The sequence below is a fragment of the Camelus bactrianus genome, chromosome 6 (genome assembly GCF_048773025.1).
Source record: "Camelus bactrianus isolate YW-2024 breed Bactrian camel chromosome 6, ASM4877302v1, whole genome shotgun sequence".
Lineage (NCBI taxonomy): Eukaryota > Metazoa > Chordata > Mammalia > Artiodactyla > Camelidae > Camelus > Camelus bactrianus.
In genome coordinates, this window is record NC_133544.1 from 45,822,561 (window position 1) to 45,844,161 (window position 21,601).

Consider the following 21,601-nt stretch of genomic DNA (forward strand, 5'->3'; position numbering starts at 1 on the left):
TAAATGGAGATAATAATACACACTTTACAAGGTTGTTGTAAGGACTGAATGAGGTAATAAGTATGTAAAATGTGCTAGCACAGTCATACAGACTGGATTAATGCTTAAAGTGTTAGCTGTTTCAATCCTTATTTCTTCTAGATACATTTAGCTAGCCCCTACAAACTTCTATCTTTTACCCAAGTCCATCCTTTTAAAAAATTTTATTCCTTATTGAATAAATTAGGCTTACTTTAAGACTTGATGAGCAATTCTATTGTTCTTTCTGACACCAAGTAAGTGGTGTGTTTTCCAACACCAAGTCTCTGATTCTCTGACTTCACCTGGATGTCCAAAATTCAGTTCAACTCTGACACTAGCTGCCTGGAGTTAGTGCAGATCCTACAAGTTAAAGGTCTCAGTCTCACAATACTAACTCCACTTCAGACACCAGTCAGAATTCCCAGTTGCCATCCGTCCTTCTAACCAACCAGCTATAAATTTGGGAGTTCCTATGGTAATATTTGTAGTCGGAAAGAATGAAGCATAGGTTGCTATTAATAGCCTACATTCAGAATCAGATTGCCTTGCCTTCTTTGAATCTTTATTCTACTACTTTTTAACTGGGTGACTTTCCTTAACTTCTCTGTGCCTCAGAGTCTTCTATAAAACGAGTTATTATTATAAAAAGCTAAACTGGCACTTAGTAAATATCAACAAATCATTTGTATTACCATCATCCTTCAGCATACTTGTAGGCCAACAGTTTGAAAAACTTTGAACCAGAAATTTTTGATGTAAGTGAATACATTCAGTATAATATAATGATGTATTTTTAGAATCATTTTGTTTAATTTTACAAAAATCAAGCACCTATTTATTTCTCCTAAGCAATCCTACTTTTAAGCATTTCATTTCTAAGTAAGCATTTTTCTCACAATATTTTTTATTTATTTCAGTTTCTTAAGATTAAATATTTCATAAGGAAATATACTGAATAACTCTTACACCATGAAAGACTGATTCTGTCAAAATAGTGAACTCTAATTTTTTGACACCTGAAGCTTGTTCTCATCATATTCAAAGACTTCACACCACATCATTTAATCATGTATGCACAAGTCTGTTCTCACTGGATATTCCAAAGAATGAAATACTGAGCGCATTAATAGCCAGTATGCTTACAGTGAACCTTATATCACAGGAGAAGTTTTCAATTGGAAGACCTGATTAGACTATAATGAATGGTCTCAGTTTTACATTCTTTAGCTTTTTTGAGGCTAAGGAACCACCTTGGAATCCAAGCAGTTTGGGCAGTATCTTAAATAGCAGTAATGATTACCTTCATTTAAGGATGCTTTCCAATTCAGACTCTGTTGAATTTATGAAAGAACACTGTGCTTGAAGAGTTTTAACCCTAGACTATCAGATGTCTTTATAGGCCATTAATAATTGAGTGGGCTAAATCTTCTAGGTTTTAGATGAATGACACATTTATATACAGTGAGGATCTAAAAAATCCATTACTTGAAATAATCTAATAGATTAGATACATTCAAAGAATTTTCATATATATATAGAAGAAGTAAATATGTATGTATTTTAGAATGTTTCCCTGTTAGGTACAATTAATTATTTTTATAACTTCTGCTATTTAAAAGAAAATTGTAAGAAGAAAGATAAGCAGTTGCAAACACTTGTTTTTGTTAGACAAATGCAAATATAACTTGAGAGTAAATGTATATTCCCTTAACTTATTTTCATTTGACTCTACTATCATTAATCTCTACTATATGTCAGCATTTCATTTCAATGTCCATATCTCTGACCTTGTAATCACTTCAAATTTCTCTACCACTGAAATATTACATTGCAACAAAATTTAATTTGTTGACTGCAACTTTTTGGCTTCTTGACTCGGTTGTTCTCAGGGTACTTGCTTTTCAGGTTTTCAAGTTGTCCTAGTAATTCAACCCAGTGACTGTTTTCTCCCAGTGGTTTCCTTCTGAACTAATTCCTTTCCTGAACCAGCTTGGATTCCATGGTCTATTGTTTAAAGTGTGTCTCCTCAATTGCCCTGTCCCCTTATCCTTTTGCCTCACTCTGCTGAGTGTTCACTCATAAAATCAAATTACTGAATTTTCAAGACTAAAAGGTATGTGTGTCAGTTATCTGTTACTGTGTAAAAAACTGCTCTAATACTTAGGAGCTCAAAAGAGTAACATTGTGTTATATCTAACTATTTAATCTCTAGTGTATCAACAATTTGCCAGACTATTCTTTTGTTTCATGTGAATTGTGTTAGTATCTGGATCAATTGGTGGTATTTTGTGGGTGGCTGGTCTGGTCTGTAAGGTCCAAGTTGGCTTCACATGCCTGAAATTTTGGTGGGGATGGCTGGAAGGCTGGGCCTAACTCTGCCCTCTCCTTTATATAATCTGCCCCTTCATATCATCATTTTAGCAGAGTAGTTGGACTTACTACATGGGTCAGGGCTCCCAGAGTGAGTATTTCAAGAGATAGGAGGTGAAAAACCCTGTCTCCTGTGCCCTGGGCCTAGAAATCAGCACAGCATCATTTCTGCTCTATCCTATTGGTCAAAATAATCACAGAGCCCCTCCAGATTTAACAAGGTGAACATAGATCCAGGTCTTGATGAAAAGAATATTGAAGATATTGTGGATGTCTTTATTCTTTTCTGTTATTCATTCATTCATTCAGTTATGCATTCATTTATTCAATCAATAATGATTTGTCACTAACTATAATACTAGGTACTTGATGGATACAGAGGATGATGCAATGACTAGGGAGTTGCAAGCCTCCTTGTAATGGAGCTTATATAAACAGATATGATTGCTATGTAGGCAACAAGTACAATGGTAACTAACATTGTGTTATTACAGTAGATGAGCTACTTTACTCACTGGTAGTCAAGGGAGGGCTTGAGGACATTTGCTGATATGGGCAAATTTGAGTTTCAGTTTTGATGGCATCTCTGGGGAAAGGGTGCAGAACTCCAAACCCACAGTGTCCCCTGGGAAGTGTCTACCAATAGAAATTGGAACTCAAAGAACTGTATCTACGGGGTAGGAGTAGAGCAGCAGTAAACCCAGTCTTCACACTCCTCCTCCAAACAGAGTGCGAAGTAACTTGCCTTTGGAGTAAGCAGGGTGGGATGACATGGGAATGATACTTGAAGTTATAATCACAAGCTGGCTCTTATGTGGATTTTTAACTCAAAATCATATCACCTCAATGATTAAAATAAAATCTCAAGCCATGAACTTGTATTGATGTGATCCTAGACACTGATGCCAGTAGTTGCCTGTGGACACAAATCTTTAGAGGAAGAAGCCATCTTCTTAGGTATCAAGTTTTCTCATAAACAGTTTTTTGAAGGACAATGTGTAGCACAAAGTTAAAATTAACCAAGAATATACATAAACAGGGTACTCTGTGAAAAAACCAACGGAAAAACACTCTGAACACTATACTTGGAAATATCAAATATAAAATAATTTGTATAAAAAAATTAAAGATAATCCTTACTACTGCTGCAGGTAATGGGAAAGTATCAGAACAATGTTATAAAATGTGTACCAAAGAACTACACCAAATATTTATGAATGAAAACTACATTATTGTAATTAAAAATACAATGGATGAGTTTAGCAGATTAAGCAGAGCTAAATAAAGAATTAATGAACTAAATTAGTTCAGAAGAATATTTTCCTAATACAAGGCAGAAACCCTGAGAAATGGAATATTTGGAAGAGAGGTTAAGAGACATGGAAAACAGAATAAAAAGAATCCTCAGATGAAGATAGAAAGAAAAGAACACAGGTGTTAGTTGAAAAGCTAATCATGAGAATGTTCCACAAATTTCCTAGATGAAAGATACCAAGCCTGAATCAAGAGATTAAGAAGCCCAGCAAATCCCAACCTGTAAGTAAAAAGAAACCTGTACCTAAAAACATCATATTGAAGCTGTAGAAGATCAAAGACAAAAAGATTTTAAAAGTAGCTGGAGGAAAAAAAGACATTCACTTCACAGTGTGAGACTTGGAGCTTACTTCTCTACAGCAATAATGGCCACCTGAAACCAGAGAATTATATCCTGATGTGCTGAAAGAAAATAACTGCCAGCCTATAATCCTATGTACAAGGAAAGTATCTTTTAAGAGGTTAAAAATATATTTTTAGAAAATCAAGATCAGAAAGTTTACTAAAGATGATTCTGTATGATGTACTTTAGGCTAAAGGCAAGTGATCATAGACATATTTGGAAGGTCTATAATGAAAGAAGGAATTAAGGGCAAATAAGCTAGCATATGTCTGGGTAATTTTTAAAAATTAGCACAAATATAAAATTGTGATAATGTCCAATACGTTTTTAAAAAAACAAGAAAGAATTAAAATTCATGACTCAGTAATACATCAGAATAGGAATAAAAGGAGCAAAGTGTTCCAAGATCCTTACTTAGTCTAGGAAGATAGTAAAAGTGCTAATTGATGTTTTTGGATAACTTAAGTATGCATTACATGCTTTAGGATAATCAATAAAATAATAGAAACATATCAGTTAAGTTCCCAACAAGTAGCAGGAAAAGAGTTAAATAATTATGTATCTATTAATCTAAAGAAGACAAAGAAAGAAAGAACACAAAAGATACAGAAAATATAAAATAAGAAGGAACATTTGTGCCCAAATATATCAGTAGTTAGAGTAAACTTAAATGAATAATGTGCTAAGTGCTTTGGGTGAAAGAAAAAGATTGTCAAACTTTTTTGAAAAAAATTGAATATAATCACTTGCTATTTATAAGAGGTGTTTGTAATATGTAAGGTTACTGAAAGTATAAGATGATGGGAAGGCCATAACATGTAAATATTGACAAAATGAATGGCAAGGTAACTATATTAATATGAGACACAACAGAGTTTTAAATAATAAAATATTAATAGAGATAAAGGAGATTATATTTCATAATGATAAAAGCTTCAAATTATTGATAACATAAAGCAGTTTTAAATTTGTATGTATTCAGTAGCATAGCCTCAAAATATATAAACCAAAAAGGAGATAGAACTACAAGAAGAAATTTTTTAAAGTCTACTTCCCTTTTAGAAGATTTTAAAAGTCTTCTAAATTAACCCAAATAGAAATAAATAGGCAAAAAAAAAAAAAAAAAAGCCCACAAAACCTAACAACTATATAGATAATTTGGACAATGTAGTTATCAGACTTAACCCAGTAGATTTACATCACATCCCAAAACTACAAACTACTCTTTCTTTGCGAGGACATATAGGACAAAAACTGATCATATTTTGGGCAATAAAACAAGTTTAACAAATTTCCGAGGATTGAAAAAATATGGACTAGTTTTTCCGACTATGATTCAGTTAAGCAAAAAAAAAAAAAAACAAAGAAATAATAAAACATAACTCACATGTTTGAAAATAAACACTTTCTTAGTAGGTATCCCTACTGTGTGATTAATAGGTGCACAAATTTCACATGTCCACCAAACTCCAAACTACCTCTCCTTTCTTCCCTGTCTTTGTCACTGACACCATTATCTGCCTCATTGTCTAAGGCATCATTTGTGGTCCCATGACATTACCTTAGTTCAAGCCTTCTCTTTGGGTTTCTTCTCTTTGAGGTTCATGCTCCTCCTATCTGTCACAGTATTCCTTCTAAAAGTTTGGTTTAATCATATAAAACCTATATTTAAAAGTTTTTAGACGATCCTCAATACCATCAGGATAAAATTATACCTCATAACATGACATTCAAAGATCCTTGATAGAGTCCCTGCTTTTCGTCTCTTTTTCCTCCCCAGCTCTTACGCACGTTTTGTGTACCAGTTATGGTAATTCACTTATACTACCCTGAACACCCTATCCTCACTATCTCCTCCTTACCTTTGCACCTACTTCTCCTCCCTGGAATGTCCTCTCTTATGGCTTACCTGCCTGACCATTTGCTATATATTCTGGAAGACACAGCTCAAGTATCATCTTTTTTGCCTGGCCAATATTCAGAGTATTATTCACTTCTTTAGTTTCTGCCCTAGAACTGTTCTTTGTACTTCAGTTTTGTAAATTAGCTATTTAAATGTCTATTTATTGTGTTAGACCAAAAACTACATGCAGACAGGATTTTTCTTCTTGTTCATTTATTTTTTATTCTCAGCACTTATATACAGAGGGCTTAAAATTAAATGTATGAATAAAATTAGAATTTTAGGATAACTTTAACATATTTGTTGAAAGAAGCAAGAAGGGTCAGTCAACAGATTGGCCATGAGAAAGGAGGGCAATACTATAGAAAGTAAATAGAATAATATGTAAAGTATATCAGGCAGCTCATTTGGTGTGGTAGTCCTAAAACCTTTTAGTGTCCTGAAGGAAGGGCTTCCAGGTAGACTTTTACAACTTTTACACTGCACAACTCAAGAGGGTGCTGGATGCATCTAGTGAAGGGTGTGATTGTGTTGTGCTGAGTAATTCTGAGAGCAAAAATTTCCTGAGTGGTTCCACACAGTTTCCTTGATCAAATGAATCATGCTATTAGAGCCCAGGGAATAACTGTAATTTATTATGACCATTGGGAGTCATCATTAAGAAAAAGACTGTATTTTACCTACCCTTAATAATGAGAAAATATGTAACACTTTTTTAGAAATCTTCCCATCAAAACCATAAAGGTTAGGTCCCTAATGTAACAAGTTTTAATTGTATAGGAAAAAAATCATAATTAAGCCAGATAAATGAGCCATTGCAATAGATTGAAATCCATATCCACCTGTGGTATAATTTGCAAAGGTTGCTTAAGATTTACAAATGACAATTATGACCTGTAGTCAAATATGTTGAGAGCAAATAATTTAGAAAATAAGTTTATATACTTGTGTTGCCCATTTTATTAAGTAGTGGGTACCCAGAAGCCCAAGGACTGAGCCTCATATGGGATAATTAGAATGAATGCACTGACTTGAACTGCTTCAAAATGTCATGCTAGTATGGGTACTATGCTTTCATACCCAGAACATCATTTGATTGTTGATAGTATAAACCAAACACGCTCATGACATTTTGGGGGAGGCGGGGAGGAAGCAGTTAGAAAGAAGAAATAAACTTTGCTAGTTTCACCTGCAAATGCTTTGTTAAAGCAATGAGTCTCCTTCACCGCCCACACTCAGGAAATCACGTTTCCCAACCCAAGCTGAAATTCCAGGGCCTAAGTATGTTCTCCACCCACCTCTTATACTCCTGGATGGGTTCTTAAAAATAGCTCCTCACGGTAAGAGTAGCCACTGGCTTATTGCAAACCACATATTTTATCTATGTTAATATCTCTTTCTACAGATCCACCTGCTGTGGAACCAGCGTTTCTGGAAATCCGACAAGGACAAGACCGAAGTGTCACTATGAGCTGCAGGGTCCTGAGAGCCTATCCAATACGGGTGCTGACCTATGAGTGGCGCTTGGGCAATAAATTATTACGGATGGGCCAGTTTGACTCACAAGAGTACACAGAGTACCTGGTGAAGAGTCTTTCCAATGAAAACTATGGGGTTTATAACTGTAGCATCATAAATGAAGCTGGAGCAGGGAGATGCAGCTTTCTTGTTACAGGTAAGATATTTTGAATATTTACCTTTTCTTTTTTAAGATCAAGAAAGCTTAGGCTTATATCAATATAAGAATGAAAGCATTTTGCAGCTCCATGGAGCATACTATGAACAGCTTGACTGCTCTATTTAGAGCGTCTACTCATTTATTTTCAAGGCAAGTCTATTTTAGTAGTTAAGATAGTTTACGTGCCTATAAAATTAGATGTTTATGTAAATTCAAGTAGACTTGGTGATGAGATTGGTTATTTTGAGCGTTTCAGAAATAAAGTGACAAATCTTAACCAGCTTTATTTAGATCAAAATGCAAATATTAATACATATTTTCTTCTGCAAGTCTAAAATCCCTTGTGATCCAATACCTGCTCTGGTTTTCTTAATAGCAGAAAGAGTGCTTTCTTTCTTTTTCTTGTTTATTTATTACCTCTTAATGTGTGATGAATCTCCATTTCATCCTTGACTTACCATAGGTTCACAAATACTCAAAAGGAAAGCAATAAGATTGTATCTAGTATATAATTAATTAGAGAAAATGACCAGTACTTTTTAATGTCATTATTTAATGTATTTAAATAAATATTAATATCTATTAAATCATAGGTATTTATTTAAGCTATTTTTATCATCTACATACTAAAGTAAATCTATGTTATTTTTGAACTAGGGTTTAGGCATACATTAAAAAGATATACTCATCTTCATTATTATTTTGTTCTAGATAAAGTTAGTTGTAATAGACTGTTTATGCTTGTAAAAGAAGAAACCTGACATTGTATATTATATGGAAAGCAATTATAAAATTTATGATGAAAATGTTTTCAACTTAATTAAATCTTGCTCATTGGTAATATAAATTCTTATTAATATGTTCTTACTCATAAGAGAGCTCTCTAATATGGATTGCCTTGAGAAGGTTTTGCTTCCTGAAATGAAATATTAGGTAGATAAAATATAACTAACTAACCAAAGGATATGAAGACATCCTCTCTGCTGGATCTTGCCACCTCTTGGTTTTGCAATCCCTGTTATTAACTTTCAGTTGAATTTAAGGCTTTTCTACTTTGATTCTTAAAGTGAACTATTAAAAAAAAATCAAAACTCCCTAGGAAAACTACTTACATGGTGATCTAATTTTTATCCCTAGGAATATTTGCAAGGGTAAGGGAATGTAGTCTATTAAACTATGGGTTAATTTAAGCGCTGTGATGTACTTTCATTCCTTGTTTATATATTATTAGGCCAAAGCAATAAGAATCCTTCAGAGACAAGTGTTTTTCACATATTGATACAAGTGAAGCACCTTGCTTTTTTCATTAACACTCCAAAATAAAAATATTCCATAAAATTAACTACACCCTGTTCTTCAGTCTTTTTGTTCTTATACACATTCTTTCTTTGCTGACACTTTAACTTTGACTAGTTTAAACCATGCTCCCTCTGCAAGATTTTCATTTGTTCTATATTATATGATCCAAATCCTATTTTTTGAACTAGAAGACAAGCTGAGATCAGAAGAAACGCTAGCTCCATTCTCCCATTCCAAATCCTTGGGGTGTAATAAGTGGATTTCAACAGCTGCAGAGAGGAATAAACCTGTTGTGGATTGCCCCCTAGAAGGAGAGGAAAGAACCCCAGGCATCAATTTATTTCCAGTGTGTATTTATCAATCTTCGGGTCCCCTCATTGTTTCAGTATCTCCATATACAGTCTAATACAGTTTTGAACAGGATAAAAGAAAATGTAATTCCAAAGACAGTATAATTCAGGAAAATAAAGAAATCATTGAGTCCATAGAATCAAACGTCTGGAAGAAGCTTTGAAAGGCCTTTTACTTCTTCTACTAAAACATGTCAGAAGTTGTACTGTTTATGAATTTCCCACAATTCAGAACCCTTTGAAGCTGCACAGAGGAGAGCTAGGGAATCTAATATATGCAAGAATGCATGCATTCATTATGCATGTATTCTTTGCCCACAAAACAGATCTTTGAAGACAATTCTGTTTCCTGCCTGAGACCCAAGTTAATTAAGGAAAATTTTAATTTTTATAGTTCTAACTGTTCTACCAAATTTAAGCACACTCTTCCAACTTGCTTGTCATGACTGTCACTAGTCACCTGAAAGTGGACTTGATCTGACTGCCCATCAAAATGTACAGAATTGAACTAAAAAGCATTGGAGCCCTCGGGTCTATATTCATTTTAGCTCCCAGGAAAGCTCAATAGTTAAGACCTGCTTTCTTCATTTATATCATGAGTCTGTGATGTGCTTGGGGGTTTGGAGGTGGGAGAGTAGGGTTGTATTTACTGAGAAGACAGAAAGGGTATAAGAATATTCTCCTGGAAAGGAAAAAAAGGAAAGTAAGCAAAGGTATACTGGAAACAGTGACCAGCCTAGCCTGTAGTGCACTGTCCATGTTAAAGAATATTAACTACAATACTACAGAATACTATGTACTTTTGTTTATTTTATTTAGCAATACTGTTACAGTGAAGCCTAATTTTTTTGTGGTTTAAGCCCTTGTGAACTATGGCAGGAACTCGAACACCACTTATCATATTTTTCTATGAGAGAATTTTTGCAAGCTCTAAAAATAAATGTGACATATGAATTTATTAGAATATGCCCATTTGTAAATGTGAAATTCCAAGTATGTGTGTATAAATACAGGGATATAAATATTCCTATATCAATAAATAGTTCTGGGCCATTTAGCAGATCACAACATTAAAGGATGGATTTCACTTTATCACAGGTTCAAGATGCTCCAATATTGACTTTGGAAAAAATATTTTTAAATACTTCAAAATGTCTAGGCACATTCATTCATTTACATTATAAACGAATAACATGCAAGGTTAGATCCTAGCACACAGCTTGATCCAGAAAAGAAAACCAGTAAATCTAGGATGATGGAATAGATTGAGGGATGGACCAAGAATGAATGATTAAATGGAAGAAAACTTACCAAAAATTATTTTATAATGGAAAAAGAAGTGACTAGAGAGAGGGTGAAAGAGTGGTTCAAATTGAAAATGAATAATACATTATGAAGTGGATGACTAATGTCCCCCCAAAAGATAAATCCATGTCTTAATCCCCAGAACCTGTGAATATTACTTTATGTAGCAAAACATTAAATTAAAGATTTGGGGAGAAAGAGCTTATCTTGGATCATCTAGGTGGGCCCTAAAAGCAATAATGTGTATCCTCATAAGAAAGGCAGAGGGAATTTTGAGAGAGGAGGAAGTAATATGAGTAACAGAGGCAGAGATGTAGCCACAAGCCAAAGAAAGCCAGGAACCATGAGAAGCTGGAAAATGCAAGGAACTTATTCTTCAGAACTTTTGTAGGAAGTGTGGCCCTACTGACACTTCAGGATCAGACTTCTAGGCTCCAGAGCTGTAGGAGGATAAAACTCTTTGTTTTAAGCCACCCAGTTTGTGGCAATTTGATATGGCAGCCTTAGATAATTAACACATATTACAACCCAGTGGTTTGAAAAACTCCTTTCTTTAAAATGCTGCACATTGAATAGAACTGCTTTGCTGGAGGGTCTCAGCTTTGTTACCCTGCGCAGGCTAAACCCCTGAGCCATGGACGCAGCAACTTCTCACAACTCGGGAAAATTGTAAGCAGTGGTTACTTTTGCCTCCTGAAGAGCTAACCTGAGGGAGGCTACAGCTGCAAGGGACAGCATGTGAGAGGAAAAGCAACCTGGGAGGTTGTACTGCCTCCTGCATCTGTCGCCTGTGCTGGTGTAAACTCTATGTTGGTAAAGACCCCCAGGGATGCTGCGGCATTGAAATATTGTAACCATTCCACAAGAAAGTGGAAATAAGATGTCTGCAGCGTCTTGATTACGTAGGCAAACAGATGAGAGAAAATCTGTTGGCAGATTCAGTTGAAGTGCCCAGGTTTGATGAATGCACTTTTACTTCCTTGAACATGAAGAACCAGGCTATCTGAAGTAAAATGCAACATTGATTTATAAAGTTTTAAATTATCTGTGTCTTTTGAATTGTTCTCATTGATATTCCCAAAGATTTAGTGATTGCGATGTTAGTTCTAAGTTATTCCATAAGCATATTTCTTTCCTTTAATAGACTTGTTTCTGACCATAAATATCTGTTGAAATGTTTATGGGTATCAGGAGATTAAGACATAATAAAAAGTTGGATGAGGAAATGAATAATTTGAAAAAAGGAGAATTTTCTATTTAGTTCTTTTGATTGGTTGCTTGAATAAAATGAGGTAGAAACTGTCATGTAACAATATATACACAGGTTCTTACTGCACTAGGTTTTAGATCCAAGAAAGTAAGAGCAAAGTAAAATGATGATCCGTGTTCCCTAAACAGCCCAGGAAGTAAAAGTAGAATGCCCTTATAATTTCCGGAAACTATATATATACACAGTATATATACTTAAGACTTGTAAATCATTTAAGAATTCAATCAATGAAGACAATTTTAGATTCTTTTAAAGTGAAAATACTAAAGGAATAGTGTCTTTTTCAACAGGTAACATCAGATATATATACAATAAAAAGTTTCATTGCATAACTACAAATTATAATCAAGCATGAAACAACCATTATTGTCTCTTTACTGATGAATTTTTTGCAATCTGGGAAATATTTAACCATTATTTACTGTGTATCTAATAACTGCCAGGTACTAGATTAGACACCAGAAACAGAATAAATACCCAATCCCCCAAATCTTTTCTTTTCTTTTCTTTCTTTTCTTTTCTTTTTCTTTTTTTTTTTTTTTTTTGAGTAAAGGTTGTTTTATTCAGAGAGATACATTGAAAGGCAAGAGAAAGGCCACGAGGTGTGGGGGTTGGGTTCTCAGATTAAAAATAGGTACACACTCCATAGACAGAATGGGCCGTCAGAGAGAGATGGCCTCTCGAGGCACCCTGTTGCCACTTTTTATGGGCTTGGTGGCTTCACATGCTAATAAGTGGAAAGACCAGTCTAACTAGCTTGGGGAAAGGGCTGGGATTCCCAGGAAGTTGGCTATTTCCCACTCTTTGACTTTTTGTGGCTAGCCTTGGGACTGTCATGGCCTCTTAGGCATGTTATTCATCATGCTAACATATTACAATAAGCATACAATGAAGCTTAAGGCCTACTAGAAGTTAAAGCTCCCATCATCTTGAGCCTCTAGGCCTACTGGGCATTGAATCTTTCACCATGGTGATGTTAACTGCTGTAGCATTCCTTGAATGCCTGTGCCCTGCCCTCTTCCTGTCTCATTTCCCCCTCAGAGATTTTACTCATACTCTTATGGGGTTGCAGAGAGGCGAAGGTCTTCTGAAACTGCTTCAAGGCTGAGTAGGGGTGTTGACCCTGCCTATCAGGAAGTAAAAATCTCTGAATGTCTATAATCTAGGGGCCCCAGGGGCAGGACGGCCTTTTGTTTTTGCATCCAAGGGCTTGTAAAGGAAAACCCAGGCTGGTCTAACAAGATAACTCACAAGTCTAGGAATGTGAAGGAGAGTCTGGGCTGGGCTAACAAGATAACTCACAAATCTAAGTATCCGAATACTGATCTGAGTTCTGCTGGACTAACTTGTAAATCTAAGTTAATTAGTGTTGGTTTGCTGTTCGTGTTTTTTTTGCTAGCCAGCTGGATTTTCAAAGATATATATCTGGCTTTGGAATGTTGGTTTGCTGCCTCCCGGCCTCCACTTTTGTGATAACGATGCTGCTAAAGCTGTTCCATGCCTATTGGCCGAATACCCTAAGCTTGTACTTTACCCTATAAAGCCTCATGCACACGTCTTGGAGGTGCTCAAGCTTCGGAGCAGAATCCCCTCTGAGCCCGCCGGTGTAATACATCTGAGTACTCCAGCCCTCCGAGTGGTGCTTGTTTCTTGGCTGGCCTGTCGTTTCCGTAACAGGCCGAGGGTATGTGCTGGAATCTTTACATAGCCACCATCTGATGTGGGGCTGCTGTAACCCACTGTTTCCACTGACTTCTGTCTATCCCCAAAATCTTTTTGTATCATGTCTTGTCAGTTTAATATTTGCAAAGTGCTCATAGCCATCATTTTGTTTTTATCCCTATTGCCTTGTTAGCATTATGTTCTCTTATCTGGGACATTATAACTGGTCTGTATTATATCTGATACCTGAATTTTCAACCTCTTTCCCCTTTCAGTCTGTTTTCCATACTGCTGGGCTTCACTTTCCCAGAAAATATACCTTACTTTTAGTGAGAAATGTTGATGCTCTTCATGGCCTATAGGTCATATGCAAACTCATTTTTGTGAATTTCCTAACCACTCATTAATATCCTAAAGAAAATATATAACATCATCTCTCTTTCAATCCTACCAGTTACTCTAAACGCCAGTCAAAGTAAATTATGCTGCCATTCACCAAATCCTTACACAATTTCAGGACTCTGCCTTTGTCCCCATGTTACTTTATTCTGAAATACTAATCATTTGTGTATTCCTTTACTAGAGTTATGGTGACCTTTGTGTATGCCTTTACCAGGATTATGTTGACCTTTGCTCTTCAACCAAGTAGAGAAGTGTAGGCTGTGATAATATGTGATTTTATGATTCATAAATTAATTGTATATGCCAATATCTGTTAAGCATCCAAAAGTATCTGTAACTCCAAGCAACCATGGTTTAACAAGAGAGAAAATTATTTTATTCAGGTTAAAGCCTTGAAATACTACTTCAGGAACTAACACAATGGCCTCACAAAAGTCCTCGGGGATTCGGGTTTCTTCTATCTTAATACTCAACTATCATCAATAGATAGCACACCTTATAGCCCTAACGGCTACTTAAGTTTCAGCCATTGCTTTTACATTTCAACATATTCCCTCATTTTAAGGATACTGCCCAATAGTTTTGGATACCCTTTCTGATTGCATCTCCTTGGAGACAACTTAATCATGTTGTTGTACCTGCAGTAACAGCAATGGGTATAGATTTTATTCCAGGAAGTTTAAATCACACTTTCTTGTATATGTGTTTTAAATTGCCTTTATTGAAAATATTGCAGAGAAATCAAATTGAGATTGTCAAGGAAAATTTATGATCTGTAGTTTTATCTCTGTAATACTTAATGCTACCATTACTAATAATCAGAATCACTTTTCAGTAGCCATGGCCATTAAGGTCTTAGAATAATTTTTTTTAAAAAGCAAGAATAGGTTTAATATGGACTCTTAAGAGATTTTACTGATAAGCAATGGAATTGAAGGTACCATGTTAGCTACTGATTGCTGCATAACCAAGTACTACAAGCTTAGTATCTTAAAACAATGCACATTTATTATCTTACAATGTCTGTGTGTTGAGAGTCCAGGCATGACTTAGCTAGATCCTCTGTTCTGGGTGTCACAAAGCTGCAATCAAATGTTTGTGGGGTGTTCTTATCTGGAGGCTCAGCTTCAGATAGGAAGTTGAATCACTTCCAAGCTTATTAAGGTTAATGGAAGATGTAATGTCCTTATGATTGTATGATAGAAAGCTGGTTGTTGGCTGAGGGCCACTTATGTCTTAGAAGATGTCTCCAGGTGCTAGGGATCACCTGTAATCCCTCATTATGTGGGCTTCCAACGTGGCTGCTTACTTTGTCAAACCAAGAGGAAGAATCTCTAGCTCTAGTCTGCTAAGATGGAATCTCACATAACATGATCTAGTTTCTGAAATGACATCCCATCACAGTTTTCTCCCTCCCTCAGTGGGAGATAATTATACACAGAGACATGAAAAACAGGTAGGAATTTTTGGAGTTACCTTCAGTTCTGTCTGCCGCAAGTATCAGCATTTCCTGCCAGTAAGAGTGCTTTTTACATACAACCTACACGTGAAGCTGCTCTGTCATGGCAGTATGTAACGAAACCCCTCGTAGTCTAATCCCTTTCAGTAAACGTGGCAAGAAGGGTTTCACACACAAAAACTGGCCTGTCACTGTTGCTTTCACCTCTGGTTTGGAAATATTTCTGCTAGGATTTTGCATCCTCTACTTTTCTTTTGATGTATCACAATATTCAGATGGACATTTTGGAACTACTCTTTTCTCTAGGTTCAGCACCAGCAGATCAGACACATAACCAAAATTAGATAGATCCTAGAGAACAAATAAGGCAGGAGTGAGGCATTTTTATGAGAGTACATGGTATCACCCAGTGAATGCAGAGAAATTCAGAATGACTGTGAACTGTAATATGCCTGAGACAGGATGTTGGACCACTATAGCATTGCTTAGTTCTAAAAAACAAAAAAGAAGAAATAATAACAAATTCAAATTTGACTCCAAATAAAAAATGTTTTATTCTTGTTTTCTAAAGTCAGATTGAACTATATAGTAACCAAATAGAAAATATATCTTATTCTCTGGCAATGCATATGTTTGTGCTATTCAGCTGGATTCTTCTTTGCTATGAGTGACTAAACATGAATAGCATTAAGATTGTGAAAAAATCATTAGAAGTATCAGAGGTAAGAGCAAGTGAACTGATGGAAAAATAATATCTAGTAAAATTCCCTGGGATAACTCTAAAAGGTGAAAAAGTTCAATCTCAAATCAAGTATTTTTCAGGCCAGAATTCTGTTATACTTATTAGAATTTTAGTTATGATGATAACACATTGACTAATGAATGCCAATGTTTCAGCCAGCTCATGGCATTTGCAGTTATATTAAAAACTATAGAGAAGGAAATGTATGTCCTAACGACTCTTAATGTGTAGTATTAATAGTGTACAAAGGGATTGCACTTATATTCTTTTACTCTGAAACAGTTCTTCTATGTGTGTCGAAGAGGTAGTATCTCCCTTCTTTGACAGATAAGTTAGCAGAGAGTAAGGAAACCAAAAATAAAATGTCTATCTTCTGATTGTAAATTCAAGCTCTTTTTGACACAACTCAGTGACTCTTATAGTGGTGCTAAAGGAATTTTTGGATAATTAAGCAAGCTAAAATGTAGGTGGGATAATTAAGCTAGATAAAATGTAGGTGAATCTGAAAAAGTAGAAATAAAAATATAGATATTAATTGAAGAAGTTTATACTATCACTTAGGAAAAATTTTACTGAAATATTTACTTTAATATTGGATCTAATTCATACAATATGTTAGACAATTTTTATTTTTTCTAGTAAACATTTCATGAGTTACCTATATTTTATATTGTACTTAACACAAAATTTCAATGAAAATTTCCATTGTAGACACAAAAGTTTGATGCTTCCTTAAATTCTCTGCATTTTCGTCATCATGTGATTCCTCCAAAGAAGTATTTAGAGCAGTGAGGCTACCAAAAATCTATTATTGGACTCTTAAACATAAAGCATTGCAATGTAAAAGCTCAGTTTGAAGTAGATTTCAGGCACTTATATTTCATTAACTACAGAGAGTTTAAAATGTAGATGAACTAAGAAAATCATAGTTCTCATTTGATATCCTAATTTCTGAATAACATACTATAGTTACTAGTGCTGTAGTAGACCAAAGAGAATGTTCAAGTGTAAATGCTCTTTTAGGGTCTAAAAAATGTGGTAAGGATGAAAATTAATTGAATTTAGTACATTAAAATAGATTTGAAAGAATTAAACATCAAAGTTAGAATATTTGGCCCACAGACAGGGAGGGAAGAGTAACTGATAGTTGGACCCAGGGAATAAAGTTGAGTTTAGGGTGACCACATCTTAGAAACAGGAGAAGAAAGAATTAAACATCTAGGTACAACCAGAAGCAGGGTACAAGATTCAAAACTAGAGATGACCTGTGCCATGGACTGAATTGTTCTGCTCAAAAATTCATATGTTGAACCCCCACCTCTCCATGCGATAGTGTTGGGAGGTGGAAACCATGAGATGATTAGGTTTAGACGAGGTCCGGAGGGCAGAATCCTCATGATGGGATTAGCACCCCTGTAAGAAGAGACAGCAGAAACCTTGTTCTCTTGCTCCCCATGCCATGTGAAAACACATTGAGAAGGCAGCTATGTGCAAGTCAGGAAGAGAGCTCTCACCAGAAACTGACTATGCAGGCACGCTGACCTCGGACTTCCTCCCGAACTATGGGAAAATAAATTGCTATTGTTTAAGCCACCCAGGTTATGGTGCTTAGCTGTGGCAGCCCAGGCAGACGAGCACAGGCTGTCATAATAATAAATGCAATAACGTGTCGGAGATCACAGTATCAAATTACAGCAAGGAGCACAGAACGCAAAGTCTCACGAGCCAGATGGAGCTCTTCTGGATAATTAATTGTTTGGGTGTGGCAAAATAAAATAATAAAATATACAAAATCAGGAACAGGAATAAAATATGCAAAATCAAGAACAAAACTATAATGAAAGAAGGAAGACAAAATAGTCTATTCTACACTAGATAGGAGGAATAGGGAACTATTTAAAATACACATACTGTACAATCCATGTCTTTAAAAATTCATACTTTTAAAAGCCATTGAATATTGTGATTTAGCTTTGCTAAACTCTTGAAAGTTATCTGGTAAAAATGAATGGAAGAAACCTTTCTACTATTTACAGCCATAAAATTAGACAAACTCTGTGAGGTGACAGTTTTCAAGGAATGGAAAATCACATAAAACTGCAATTCCTGTGAGAAGGGAAACTCGCGGGGTGAGCCCAATTAACAGTCTGACCTTCTGTCTGAAGATATTTGCCACATATGAGCGTAGCAAGCTGGGGTCCAAGCAGAGTATAAACTTCAGAGTGAACTGAGGAATATATATTAACGTTTGAGGCAGTACAAGGGACTGTCTATAGGACAAGGCACTGGTGCAGAAAGGACTAATTAGAGGAAGGGTCATAGGAGTTTGTGTTGATCCCATTCTAGTTCTTACCTGAGGATTGGGCTGCATAGATAAGGGGAAACTATTTGAGGCTTAGCATTTTCTGCTATTTCAGGTTCATAGCAGAAGAGTGACAGCAGAATTCAAACAGTGCTGGAGACAGCTAGAATTTTCTGCTCAGGAAGATAGGATATACCTTCTTAACATTCCAAACATCCTTCTAAGATACCAGAATGATTAAGCCTTAGGAATAAGAGCCATGATTGAGAGTAAAGGGTTTTTCTAGACACTTCCTAACAAAGGTTAACACCAAGCCCTGATAAGAGTCTTGGAGAGGCAGAATTTGGAAGTAGAGTTCCACCAAATTGGAAGAGCAACACTCGAGGGTATCCATACATCTCACCTAATAAAATATGAAAAGATAGCATACAGAAGTGTAAGGTGATCAGCAGTTCTACTAGAATAAAGATCAACCCTTTTTAGAGGAAGAAAGCATAATCCATTTATCTACAATATGTTATATAATATATATTATATATTACAATGTAATAATAGAGTAATAATAATGACTATTACTAATACTGTTCAGTAAATAATAATTTCTAAGTATTAAAGGAAAATATGTTCAAAGATTTAAGATAAATACAGGATTTGTGATCAAATGGATAAGAAATATCAGCAGAGGGCAAAAAATCCTCTAAAAAAGAACCAGATGCAAATTCCATAACTAAAACTGTACAACACTGAAATGAAAAATTACCTGGATGAAATTAACGGTATATTGGAAAAGGTAGAAGGGTCAGTGTAACTAAGACAAACTGAAAGGGCTGATACAATCTGATAGATTAAAAAAAAAAAAGTGAAGACTAAACAAAAGAAGCATAAGGATGTGGGGGATGATTAAAAAAAAAAGCTCTAAAGTAATGCAATTGGTGTTCCAGAAGTTCCAGAAGAGAATGAGATCCAAAAAAAAAAAAAAAGATATTCAAACCCACAAATCCAAGCATATCATGGAACACAAAGCCAGAAAAAGATATAATAAAATCATATCTAGGCACATCATAATCCAATTGCAAAAAAACGGAGAGAGAAAATTTTTAATACAGCCAGAATAAAAATGATATTTTGATGATCTGCGTGAATGACAGTTAACTTCTCATTAGAAACAATGTGGACTAGAAGACAATGAAACAACATTTTAAAATCTTCAAATATCTTTAAAATACTGTCAGTCTGTAATTTTATATACAGTGAAAATATACTTTAAAAATAGAGTCAAATAAATATGTTTTCCTAGAAAATGAAAGCTGGTGAATTAGTAGTCAGTAAAACTGCACTTCAAAATATGCCAAAGAATACTCTTCATCCTAAAGGGAAAGGTTATCAATAGAAATCAAGATCAATAAAAAGAAATAATCTTTAATGTTTTCTTCCTTGAATATTATGTTTTCACATCTTGTGTCCAAATCTTTACCCATTATGAGTAAAATTTTGCATATAATGAAAGACAACAGTCCAATTTCATTCTTTTTGATGTGAATATCTAGATTTCTTACCATCTTATTTTGTTGTTGTTAGAGTAGGTAATTAGGTTTATTTATTTTATTTTTAGAGGAGGTACTGGGGATTGAACCCAGGACCTCATGCATAATAAGCATGTGCTCTGCCATTTGAGCTATACCCTTACCCCCTCACCATCATTTTTTGAAGGGACTGTCTTTCCCCATTATGCATTATTAGTATCATTGATGAAGATAAGTTGATCATATATGAATGAGTTATTTCTCTCTCTCACACACACACACACACATGAACACAAACACGAACACAAGGAAAATTTCAGAGGTGATGGATACATTTATTACCTGGATTGTAGGGATGGTAACACAATAGATACTTATGTCTAAATTTACCAAGTGGTATACATTAGTTACATCCAGTATTTTGTATGCCAATTATATCTCAATAAAACTGGGAACATAATGAAATGAATATGATCAGATCCAGTAAAAAGATGGGTAAAGATAAAAAAAAAACAAACTATGTTTTTTTCCTTATAATATCCCTAATAAATGGCTGTACAAACAATGGACAGCAAATTACAGCTTGGGGACCAGCCAACTGTTTCTGCAAATGAAGGTTAATTGGAACATAGCTTTCTCCATTTGCTTATGCATTGTCTGTGGCTACTTTCATGCCACAACAGGAGAGGTGAGTAGTTGTAACAGGAGCCATATGGCTCATAAGCCTAAAATATTTACTATCTAGCCCTTTGAGGAAAAGTCTGCCAATCCTTGGACTGAAGTGAAAATAATAACATTATAAGTTAGGGTTTATAACTTATTTTGAACTAAAATATTACAGTAGCACAAATGATGAGATTAATTTGAATTATGTTGTTGTAGATTTATAACATTTGTGAGATGGGAACTGAGAAGTGAACTGGGACCCTAGAGAAGCATGGAATGTGATGTATGATATATTAAGTGGTACAATATTGCCTCTAAATAGAATCAATTAGTTAAAGTTGCATAGTTTTTGCCATACAGAAAGTTCTAAAAGGTTTTTTTTAAGTGATGCATCAAAGAAACTAAGATATATTTGAATTTACTCAAAATATTATAGGAAAAAACAACAGATGAACAACAACAACAACAACAAAACATTGAATGGGCAATGTAAGTAACAAGCAAATGGTAAACTTTAGCCTGATTATATCAATAATTACATGAAATATAAACAAACTTAACACTCCAGTTGTCAGAAATCATAGGGCTGAATTAAAAAAAAAAGTTACCTACAAGGTACACACACTACTGTCTACAAGAAACACAATGTTAAATACAAAAAAGCTTGAAGCAAAAGGATGAAGGAATACGAAACATGCAAACAGCAGACATAAGAAGGGTGACATGAGTGTATTATTACTAGACAAAGTAGACTTAAAGACACAAAAATTTTAAGAGTTAAAGAGGGACACTTAATAATAATAAAAGAGGAATTTATAGGGAAGATATACAACTCTAAATATGTGAGCACCTAATAAGAGAACTTCAAAATTCGTTTAAAAATTGCCAGGAGGAATAGGCTATTCCATAACTATACTAAAGGTTTTAACACCCATCTATGAACAATTGATAGAATATGTACCCAGAAAATCACTAATGTTTTAGAAGATCTG

At 34.9% G+C, this 21,601-nt stretch overlaps 1 protein-coding gene and 1 non-coding gene across 2 annotated transcripts in view; one reads left to right on the forward strand and one right to left on the reverse strand.

The window, feature by feature from the left end:
• The window catches only part of MDGA2 (MAM domain containing glycosylphosphatidylinositol anchor 2), a 693,384-nt gene that overhangs the window by 580,404 nt on the left and 91,379 nt on the right, over positions 1-21,601 (forward strand). The window contains exon 9 of the mRNA XM_010967002.2: positions 7,357-7,626. Coding sequence (XP_010965304.2) covers positions 7,357-7,626 — 270 coding nt within the window. The remainder of the gene's footprint in view (positions 1-7,356; positions 7,627-21,601) is intronic.
• Positions 20,033-20,111, reverse strand: TRNAN-AUU (transfer RNA asparagine (anticodon AUU)). The gene has a single exon. It is a non-coding gene; the product is annotated as a tRNA-Asn (tRNA).